The sequence below is a fragment of the Rhopilema esculentum genome, chromosome 6 (assembly GCF_057945365.1).
Source record: "Rhopilema esculentum isolate cy_ngs chromosome 6, ASM5794536v1, whole genome shotgun sequence".
Classification (NCBI taxonomy): domain Eukaryota; kingdom Metazoa; phylum Cnidaria; class Scyphozoa; order Rhizostomeae; family Rhizostomatidae; genus Rhopilema; species Rhopilema esculentum.
The window spans coordinates 4,479,046-4,491,148 of NC_142820.1; the positions used below are offsets into that span (position 1 = coordinate 4,479,046).

A 12,103-nucleotide genomic window follows, 5' to 3' on the forward strand; every position below is an offset into this window, starting at 1 on the left:
AATGTATATCATACTTAAACAACTTTTAATCTCTAGCATGAATTTTAATTAGCTCTACCTATGAATATATTTCTTGATTTCAGAATTAATCTAAACTTTAGCATTGCAGAGGCTGCATTTCAGGTAGTATTTAAGATTATCAGGGCGTTAATTCTACATCCTGAGAACTTTTGTGCAATTTCAACGTCGCTTCGGAAACAAATTTGATTCGTTCACGTCCATTTCACTAGAGAGGCCTAAGTTGCCAACAATGGAGAATGGCAATATTCAAAATACGGACGTAACAATGATAACGTCACGATCATGAATATCGATATCACAAGCAGGCCAGTTGCTTCTACTGACAAGCAATGGTCTTGGAATTGAGGCAACTTGACGTAAAAATATCAAGGTCGTATTGGGAAACAATACTTCAACTGCTGGTTGATTTATCATATAATTCAAAATACGAAAGTGAATTACGAGTTGTTTTCGACCAAAACATTGCTTGATCACTCTTTGTTATACGATCCCAAAATAATTACCTTCCTTCTGAGCCATGCCTCTGTATAAAGCATGATACAATCTCGCATTTTCGATGCCTTTTTCTTATGACTGAGCGTCTAAGACTTTGGAGATCAACTTTCATAGTAGAAATACAACGTATTGGCACTTTCTGTTAAAATGAAACAGCTGAGCGAAGAACAGTGCAAGAAAACAAAGAACAAAGCCAGCTTGCAGCCACGGAAATTACGCAGCAACAGAAATAGGAAGGGCTGATTTCGCAAAGTGTAAGACACCAGCAAATGATAAGATTGTGGGTGAACTAAAAACGAGATTTAGCAATTTAGAACCTTTTACATCCTTGATTTCATGACAAAAGGACAATGGACAGGTCAGGCTGTACGATTCGTGAGTACGAAACAGCAAATGAAACTAAACCTTAGGAAATTCACTTACCATTCAAGCAAAATGGTTTTAAGATGGGTCATTGCATTGTCTTTACGTTACCAGCACGATACGAATTATGAAAAACTAGAAACAAGGAGAGGCAGTGATCTCTATTTTGATGGGATTCTCCGAAATTGCGTGACGCACAGCAATTAGCCAAAGGGCCGCAGCGGAACTGGGAATCCCAACAATATATGACTTGCTGTGATTTGCCTCGTAATACGAACAACATCACGGCTGATATGTAAAATATTGAAAATAATTCAACAATCATTAAGACAATTATCCTGATGACGAAAGAACCAGTAGCGACAGTCGACGTATTATAGATTATTCATAAAGCTTCACGAGAACGGCATTACTGTATTTACTGTTTGCAATTCGTTTCGAATGAGAAAGAATTCCAAAATCATGCAAATATTTTGCAAGAAAAATTTAACAGAAAATCTAAGTAATAGGATTGACGGAAATTAAAAAACTCTCAGTACAGGTACAGAAATTTTACAAACTTTTCGAATTTTCATACGTTTCAGAAAAGAAAACAGAGCTGTTTTTCTGTGATAATTAGATAAATTATTCTGCCATGCAAACTAATCGCTATAAATTGGGCGAATCCAGGTAGGATAATAAAATAGTCCTTGAAAATTTAGAAACTTCCAGAGTTACGATTTTTTCTGTTAAGGAATAGGTGCAAGAACGATATTAGAAGATTCAGGTTTAGCAAAGGTTACGATAATAATCGACTAATCGACTAATCGACTAATCGACTAATCGACTAATCGACTAATCGACTAATCGACTAATAGAGACGTTCCGTTGTAATGTCAGCCTGGAGGTCAGAGTTGAATTCATGCGGTCTGAGATATCAAATTTGGTTTCCTTTGGTAATAAGACGCAGCAGTTGATTTTAAGATACTGAAATACGATAAGTTTGTTTTGATATAGGAAACATCTAAGCTGTTTGCATGGTACAAATTTAGAAAGTAAATACTTTCTGCCACAGATCAATCAACGGGAAATGATATCTATCCTGTGCATAAAGAAAAGTGTTAACTTACAACCAGCACCGGTTACACTTCTTAAATATAGAACATAAATGAAATCAGTGCAATATAACTCGATTGTGCTTTAGGGAAGAAACGCTGCTGTTGTGGAAACGCTTGAATGTGTCCCAGGTGATGCTGACGGCAATGGTGACCCAAGACGTGATGCAAATTAATTTATTGCATGCAAAATCATTTATAAAATGAAGCCCTGCCGATTTTTCGGGATAGTCCCGATACCATGAAATTGCCTGGACCGTCTGATCTGAGAGACTGTTCCAGTATGAAGAAAATCCATCAAAGTATGCTGATGCCAAAATATATAATAAGAAAACCAGAAAATAAATCAAATAAAACCATTAAAAAGCTTTTCTCTAGTGGGTATTCATTATTACTTTGAGCGTAAGGTTTTGTTAATAAAAATTATTTCACAGTGTGTGTTTTCAGCAAACTGGAAGCGTCCAAAAAAAATGTTCCCTCTCTCCACGGCAATCCTAGTACCACCTCGCAAAGTAAGTACATATCGTGTGCTTAAAAATATGTAGATACATAGGGTTTTGCGCTTTGTTCATTTCTCCGGCCACAAAAACTAGCAAGCTAAAGACTGCAGTCTGACAGAAGCGTGAGCGGGCGTTGGGACAAGAAAAAAATCTTACACCGTTTCGAAGTGAAAATGACTTTTCTTTTCAATAATTGCGTGAAGAAAGTTCTGTGGTGCTTCTAGAAGTTTTTATAAGAGAATCTAGAAATATTGATTAAAAAGAAAGATATTAAGTAATAAGGCCTGATTGGCGATTTAGGTACAACGGCGGCGTCGGTAAGGGGAAATCATGATCATATTTTTGGCGGTTAAGAATTTGAAAATGGCGCTGAAAAAACAAACATTTTACAACATATTGGCTAAAAGCTTTTTTGTCTGACACTCCTCGGAGCATAAAACGTCAGAATAAGGGTCCGAAAGAACACCATGAAAAATATATACCCAGTTGTGGATCGAAATAGGCCAATCAGGAAAACGCAAGCACAAGACCGGTAAAGTTGACCAATCAGTGCCGCGTGCCTAAAGAAAAATTACCACTGGAGTCCCAGAGAGAAAACGAACTCCTTATGTCTACACAATGGCGACTTTTTCGTTTGTATGTAGATCGGTTCCAAAACTGCTAAATAGAAGGACGACCGGGCTCTTTATAGTGTTTTGCACAATCTGGGTTGTCTAAAAGATGTTGACCGATGGCAGAATCACTTGTTTTAACAGTATTTCTAGACCTACAAGGCTGTTCTCTTCGAGGAGGCTAATCATGATGTTAGAGACGAGTGACTGGGGCCATTCGGATAAGGGTGGGTCGACATATACATTTGTAATGAGGAATTTGAATGGGCTTGGAAAGAAAGTTTTGAATGCACATTAGAAACAGGTGCTGTACAAAGAAGGAGCCGGGGCTTAGAGAGTCAATAAAGAAGGGAACATAGAAGTACGAGAAGTTTCCGAACAAAAACCGTATCATCGACAAGTAATTCCCACAGAAGGTTATGATAAATCTTCGAAATTCTCCACTGTTGGGGAGAGTTACAATTTTGTGGGTGATTTATCAATTTATTGCGCAGCTTTTCCACTGACTCTCTGATTTTCGGAGGCTGGTAAACATTAAGTGACACGAATAATATACCAAGGGGTATAAAAATAATAACTGAGCGGAACACTTCCATCTTAAGCGGAAACAAAACTTACCTGTCTCCAAGAGCCTTGTCTCCCGAAAGGCTTCTTCTTAATTCCAGTTTTTTCCTCCGGCTCGTCTTTGATGACAACCTCTTTTTCTCGATCATTGTTCGATTCAGCCTTTGTCTCTGCATCACTTTCAGGAATGACAAACCTGGTTTGACTAGTCGACTGATAATCCGGCGTCGGTGGACAACTGTTGAATGTTCGACTTCGCTGACGCTCATTTACGTGTTCCTCGCTTGATGCTCTTGGCAAATTGGGCGATAAACATCTCTTGTTGTCAGAAGTTAACTGAAAATGGAAAAAAATCGTTTAGAAGAGATTACAGAGGTCTTCTACTCAATTGGTCAACATTTTCTTACTGATTTGCTCAGTTTTCCTGAGAAACAAGTATTGAAATCGCCAAAGGGTAAAAGCGTAATGTAGTTGGATACATATTTTGAAAACTCATACATGTTTAAATCTTTAATACTTTTCTCTTAGAAAACCTTTACAAAAACAGAAACGCTAATTACCAAATTACTTTCTGCTAAGAGACTTTTTGACAAATTTTTTACAGGAAGGATTTCTCTTTCAAAAAAATAAAAAGAAAATGAGATGAATTTTTTTTGGTCGACTCATTTGGTCAACGAAAAAATATTTGTAGCAGAATTTGGAAATGTGTAAATCTTTCAGCGTGGAATAATAATGGCAGGCTGACTTTGCGAGTAGCCGAGTACAGGGCAGGTAGGACAAAAGAGACGCTAAAAGCAAAAACTGGCAAGCGCTGCAACAGTGTCCTCTACGTCAAAAACAAAGGACGTTACCCTTTGACGGATTTCAATTATTTTGTATATACAACATGACTCAATTGTTCAACAATACTGCCAAAAATGAATTTTCCTGTTGGAACACTGACCATAGTGGTCTTAAAAAAAACGGCTCGAATCTTGGTACACAACTCTGTGGCATTGCAATTTGAGAGTTTAATCGTGAAAAGAATTTTGTCAAAACCACAGCAGATATGTCCTGCGAAGTTAAAAACCTGTTTAGCGACTTCAGCAGATGACGTAAGGACAACAAAAAGTTGGCGATAAGACGGATGTGATTTAAACATTAGAATTTGCACCATTTCACTGAATACTGGAAATCAAGATGGGTACAGAGATTCGCATTGACCTAGCATTTGACGTTCAATAAATAACCTTGCATCGATAATTGGGTCTATGTATTATGTCTTTGGTTCTTCAACCTAGCTGCCTGGTAAGCCTTAGGCTTGCCCGTGATGATGACTTGCCTATAGCTGAACTTGTTATTTATCTTTCTGGCCTTCATAAATTCATTTTAATACACAAACAGGGTTGCTGCTGTGGTGCAAAGAAAGTAAAGATGTTTGCTTATTAATGGATTCATTTAAAAGCTGACGATGCTTCTATTCTAATTCTGGCAAAACTAAGAGGTTCAGAGCACGTTCGGTTAATAATGCAGCAGAATTAAGAGATGCTTCAGGCAAACTAGGGATAGAAAGAGCAGCACCAACGGCATAGTGCCAATCGAATTCGGGGGGGGGGGGGGGAGGGGGAGGGGTTGTAAACGAAAGACACATTGTTCGAGAAATTTAGACTAAACGTGTGGGAAGCAGAAAGTGCCAGAGTTGGCCAATTTGCTACTATAAGGAAAGTTTCCACAAACTATAAGTATAAAATCGAACAAAATTTAGAAGAAGGAGGCTCAATGGTCGATCTGTCCCCCTTCCGACAATACACTACTAGCCCGGTAGAAATAATATCTAGATAAAACACATAGCTCATACCTTCCCGTTGTTTGTCGTGTCTACAGATAAAGGTGTATCTGTATTCAGGCAAGTTCTCGCTCTTTGCTGCAAAAATAAACAAACTTGTAAAAAGAATTATGATTAGATGAAAGATGTGATAATGTATTCTTATTACAAGTTATGACTTATAAAAACAAAGCTTCATGTGTGTTTGTTGTAGGTCCTCTTTGTTTCATTGTAAAGCTAGTATCCAGTTTGCACGAAAATTTCATAAGGTAGGTAATTTCCGAGTTAAGTAATGTTAGCATCACCGACAACGGTTAGGTTACAAGTTAAGCCACAGTATTTGGCTGTTGGTGTAATCGATCAGAGGGAATTAACGATAATTTTGTTATCAGCTTTCTGAAGGTATCGTCATTCATTTTTACCATTTTTCAAAAGTTGCTTGTGTTCTTCAAATTAAAAAGTGACAGAGTGAAATACAAATTGTTTTTTATACAAGAAACCCTTTAATTAAAGGCATATTGTACAATGTTATTCAGGAAACGACTATTTTTGCATAAGGATTTGCTGGAAAACCTCAGAGTCTTAGACCTTATTTTCTCATTCAGCATTTATATAGGAAGGGATAAGCCCGAGATAACTGGCCATCCATTAAAGCGTTTTAAACTAATAAATTAGGAGGGAAGAACAAAATACTTCCGTATTATGACGACCGTGCCAAGGCAATGAGAAGTATGGCCTTTGAGAAAACTGAAGTCGGGAGTATTCAAACTTGAAGGACTAACAAAAAGGACACGATGCTGCTGTTTTTGGTTCTGCTGCTGCTTATATTTACAAAAACGATCACGACTGAGTGATAATGATTTATTTGATGACGTAAATTACAGTGATAATGAGGTTTAACGAGTTTCAGGTGATGAAAATGATGATAAAATACAAAATGATGATAAAAGATAAACAACATAACGGAAATCTATAAACGGAGGTATCAGAGAGGATATAAACGAAATCACAGCGCAAAGCAGCTAGAAAGTGGAAATAGAAGATAAGTAACGTTGCATTAGGGAGGATTATGAAGTTTCTGACACAGTTCATCAGGTATAAGCCTCCAAAGCATGGAGAAATTAAGGGGAGTGTTATAACCCTTTATAATTCAGAACAGCTTTAGTGCAGTGCCAAAGTAAGTTAACCAAGTAGTAAACACCATAAAGCACAAACTTATCAACAGATCGGTGAAGCTTAAAAATACAGACACTTGTATTGAAATTGACAATGAGTCTTAAAGTCAATTAAATCTTCTAAGGAGTGAGTCTTCGGGTAAAGGAGCATCAATGATTGAGCTCAATGTGCTTGCTCTTTGACCGTAAGAGCTTGGGCTTTTTATAAAGGCAAATTTCCACTAGGCGAATTCTTTTGCGCGAATCGCATAAATATTCGTAGCGATAGAGTAGGACCGTGATCTACTTTCTGCGAATCGAATTTTTTCGCTGTGAAATCTGAGAACATGACACCACGCATGCTCACATTGGCAAAAATTCGATTTTCGCGAAGAAATTCGCCTAGTGGAAATCAGCCTTAAGAAAGGATTTCTCTTGATCACATCCTAATCAGTAAAAATCTTAGAGGCAAATGTCTCCCTCTGCAAGCAACAAGATCAGCAGCAGATCATATAGCATAAAAGCAGATACTAGAACTTCAATCTACGGAAATTGCATATTTTAAGCTAAAGCCAACCTCTGCAGCTTCCTTTCTTTATCCTGCTGCTTTGCTCCTACTTTTCTCATTAGTTCTCCTTAGCTCTCTTTCTAAGGTAACGTCCAATTTTTTTATTTCTTTCTTTACCCTTCTTTTCTAATTCTTTTCAGCACTATCCTTTCTGTTTCCGCTCATCTACTTTATTTTTCACACTCTAATTAAGTTTCCCCCCTTCCCCAATTTTTCCCTTGAGAGATATGACATGCGCAGTACTTTCTTGCTACTTTCTGAAAGCACAGCCTCCATACTATTTTCCTATAAAGAGCTCCTTGCATGAAATTCCAGCTAATAACAATATTCGGCTTTATCATCAAAGACTTTTACAAAAAACAAATAAATGTATTGTCTAAAACTCAGAAAAATACCAAACCGTCCGAAAAATAAAAATGGGTGCTTGGTAACAATAAATAATAAAATAATGAAGAATATTTCAACAGGATAAAACTTAGATTAAAATAATGATAGAATATTTCAACAAAAACAAGAGTGCTGTTATTAACTTTTGTCGTGTATAAAGAAAAGTGTTTTAAAAGAAAATATAGAATATATTACAATTGCAGGCAAAAAGGCAGTTCAATAGTATTAACATATAAAACTCATGCTTAGATATTGTTTATAATCTTCCTAAAATCAGACTCTCCTTTACCTGAACGAAAGGCGGTTATCTCAATGTCATTGAACAATCAGGTGGGACCTTTCAAAAAATTTTTTTTTCAAGGACAAGTGTCAAAAATTTAACCGAGCAAAAAAAAGTTTGTGAAATCACCATATTCACTGGCAGGGAGCAAAAGCAAATCTTACCCTTCTCATTATCAGGTTATCGAAAGAATTTGTCAAGGATTTTTTTGCTTTCTCGAAAAATGTACTTCGGGAACGGTCTCTCGTTTCATCAAATGTGTGCGTTTGAGTTGGAGCCTACAAAAATAAGGTCAACATTGTTTAAAATAAATTCAATTGTTCAATTTATAAAATAACGTGTATTTAATGAAACATAAAGTCAAAGGGGTAATTGGGTGCTGGTAACCACCCTCCCCTTGGAATAAAACATTTTATACTCATGTCCACGGAAATCAGTGTCTTTTTTGGGGGAAAACGACTCCTTGCGTTTCGTGTCTAGAAAAAGCTTGTTCGTTTTTTTAACCATAATCGAATGTACTTAGAGTATCTTTAGAGGATGGAATATCGTCCATCGCGCAGTATGCTTAAAGTGTGCATATGTTGGCAGTCGAGTTTGGAAAGGCTTGTGAATTATGGAACAAGGCAGCTAGTTTTAAAAATAGGAATAGAGTGAAAGTGAAAAGAAAAATGTTTGAATAGAAGATTGCATTAGTTTGCGAGATTTTGGTAAATTGTCATGTCCCACTACATCTGATAACGGGAAAGTGTAGAGAACAGTGAAATCCCGATATAACGAACTTTGAGGGGAACCAGAAAATAGTTCGTTAAATCGGGAGTTCGTTAAACCGGTTGAAAACCTGTAATAGGTATTTTTCTAGTACACGCCTAAAATACCTTGGGTGGGCTTGTTTAGGCTATCTCTAACTTCTGTGCACATTTTACTCCAAAAAAACCTAGCTGAGTTCAAATATTTCTAATGGTTAGTCATCGAAAATGAAAATCGTTATGTTCCTCTTATGATTTAGGACCAAGAGCTTGGCAAAGCTGATATCACTTCACTTTTAGTCGGCGGCTGAATGACGTCTTCGATTACTTCACATTCTTATTTGTCTTCTTCTTTTCACAATCCATTTTGGTCTCCCAATAAAATTTAATCGCCGCTCATTGATTCATGTCTCATATGTGCGATCAAAATTTCATCTCGTGCACTGAGTCTATCAGCCATTGCTTGAAATGTATCATCAGCATGTTTTGCCGATTATAAAAATGATTTTCCACAAGATTAAGTGATAAATGAACACCGAAAATAGTTAAGTATAAAAAGCAGATGAAGGATTCAGGATAAGTTCGTTATATCGAGGGTAATAATGACGAAGGGACCCCAAATTTGGTTCGTAATATCGAGAGTTCGTTATATCCGGGGTTCGTTATACCGAGAGAATTTTGGGCAGAATCCTAGGTACCGGACATTAAGTTCGTTATAACGGGAAGTTACATCTTGATGTTATAAATATCTTATGAAATAGCATTGGCTTAATTTGTATTGATAATTGTTCGTGTTCGTTGAGTAGTGGCTTTTCAGACCGTTGATTTGTTTTATTTCACTTAACAATTTGAAATCTTCAACAACAACAAAATACTTTCGAGACTTTTCAAAATAATAATAATTGCAAAAATACTAACATTTAGGCTCATTCCCGGTAAATTATGTTTATGGAGCTTTTGCCGTTGGTCGTAAACTGCGCGAAGGAGGCACACAAGGAGAGTTATTTTTTCACTGTCGCCATCTGGTCGACTTGCCTGAAAGAAAAAAGATTAACAGTAAACTGGAAACTAAATTGATGTCAGCATATGTAAATGTATTGACGATCTGAATACTGAATAGATTTGATACGTTTTGAAACTAGAAACATTAGTTATTAGCTCAACAGCCCTTATGTATTTAATAAATGGGATTTGGAGTAACAATGAAACAAAGATAATCCCGATAAGTAACTTAACTGGACACCAAATAAAAATGCTAGCAAAAAAACAAAATGCCAATTTGAGAAAACTATTTTAGCAAAAATCGATAAAATTGCAAGTCAGTTCCCAGTTAATTCTTTCTGTCAAGAAGCTTAGCAAACCTTCAAGCGAGGAATCAAAATCTGAATTTAGGCTCATTTAAGAAAACTTTTGTTTCATTTTTACATTCCCATGGAGATGTGAGTTTTGAGGGGCAATGAGACATATAACGAATAATAGAGGGGCGGCATAAAAGTTTCCAGAATGCAAAAAAGAGAAAGAATGATTCGGTGCATGATCTGGGGTGTCAGGCCATTCGGTCTTCTCAACCCCACTCATACGCTTCCACGGTCCTTGATGAACAGCGAATGAAGCATTAAAAGATAATATCAAATAAACAAACTCGATTAAAACATGCTTCGGGACCTTAGTACCTTGACCTTTCCACAAGATGACAAAAGAATGCGGGAAATCCAAGTAAAGTGATTTACAAAACATATGCTCAAATGTATGAAAAACCTGCTTCAATAGAACGCATGTCTTCACAGTGACAGGCAACGTTTTGTACCAGGGCAATGCTTTTGATTTATGCATTCAGTACTATCCAGGTAGCAAAAATGAAGCAACCTGCTAATTGTAAACTTCACAGAAGGGAACCGCTCAGAATAACCGAAAACATGGCCATGTGGTCAAAAGACTAAAACACAGAATGTGTTTTATGATTCGAAATTCTATAAAGAATTGAGCTTGGAAACCAACAGCCCTGATGTAAGCTTCTGGCTAGAGAGCCCTGGTATAAGCTTCTGGCTAGAGAGCCCTGATGTAAGCTTCAAGGAAATGAGATTATATTTAGAATTAATTCTGACTGGATTATAATAATGCTGATTACCTTCCCAAATGGGGACTAAAAGCGAGGCTATAGATTAGTATGAGTCTTATTCAATAGAACATTCTTAAAACAGACAAAACAAGAGCAAACAAAGGATGAAAACAACCCGTCGTTGCCATCTTCAAACAACAAGAAACACATGAAACTGAAATCTTTCAGAATGACCATCAATATTTTCTGAATGCTCAAACTTAAAGTCCGCACAGGTGACTACAAGCTCTTGCAATATAAAGAAAATAAAGGCTTTTTGCTCCATAAATTACTTTTATCAAGTATGTGCTTGAGTTACTGTTATATGTATGTGAAAAACACACATTGCTAGCAGTAGAAATTACAACAGCTTATGGCTATAAAATTGAGAACTTCTCGTATAACAAACAGCGAAATTACGCAAACATACTATAGCGATACCAACAGACCCAGCTAGAAACAGGTTTGGGAGGGTTGGAACCATTGGGTGTGATGCTGCCTTTAAAACTTCAACTAATTAATGGTGGTTTTCATGACATTATTACTGATAAACATTAAAAACCTAACAGGAATTTCTAACAATGGTTGACAACAGATGTACTTATTTACATCCAGGGTCCAGTAACTGCTATATTAAACTTTTAGACAGTTAAATATCGGTAATCGACAATTAACTTTCGAATGACTGTCAAGGATGTCCCATATATGGAAAAATATTTGCATACTTAAACAAATATTGTGAGAGTGCTGAGAAAACAAGATGTTTACGAACGATCTATATTGCTTTAAGCAATGCAATATCTTGTTAATTGCATGTTATTTATTATTGCAGATAGACTTTTGTGCTACATAGAAGCACGGAACCTCATTTTAACTTAGAAAGTATTCAAATTTCAAACTTTCCTATCAGTGTCCATTCTACCCTGGGTACCAGTACCACATTAATTCGAGAGCAGAAAAAGAAGATAGGAGTGGAGACGCTCCTCCGCTTGGTTTGCTATTCACGCGCTCGAAATTTTGTGGCTCTGGTACCCAGGGTATGTTTAGTCGTAGAACTACAATTAAAAAAAAGGATCGATGCCTTATATTTAATTAGGGGACGTCAGGAAGAAAAGGGAAGCATTTTCTATCATATCCTTATTAGGAAGGGTGAGCAAAACTAACACAATCACCCATCTTTTTCTTCCACGTTGAACTAATCAATCAACCGAAAACATAAATTTTACTATTGTTGATATACTCTTGGCAGCAAATTCAAGGAAGCATTCTTGATCTATACTATTTTCGAAGACACGTCACTAGCGGTCAAACCAAGACAAAAACAAACTTGAGAAAATTAAAGGAGATCTTAAGGTTTAAAAGGCCACCCGCAATACGTCAGACTGTTTTCGACAGCCATGCATATATTTTTTTCATGA

At 36.6% G+C, this 12,103-nt stretch overlaps 1 protein-coding gene across 2 annotated transcripts in view; it reads right to left on the reverse strand.

Annotated features, from left to right (window-relative positions):
* Positions 1–12,103, reverse strand: part of LOC135686818 (TBC1 domain family member 1) — a 33,233-nt gene that overhangs the window by 14,843 nt on the left and 6,287 nt on the right. For both annotated transcript variants that reach the window (XM_065203168.2, XM_065203169.2), the window contains exons 7-10: positions 9,506–9,622; positions 8,006–8,119; positions 5,486–5,551; positions 3,703–3,984 (exon numbers count right to left, since the gene is read on the reverse strand). In XM_065203168.2, coding sequence (XP_065059240.2) covers positions 3,703–3,984; positions 5,486–5,551; positions 8,006–8,119; positions 9,506–9,622 — 579 coding nt within the window. The remainder of the gene's footprint in view (positions 1–3,702; positions 3,985–5,485; positions 5,552–8,005; positions 8,120–9,505; positions 9,623–12,103) is intronic.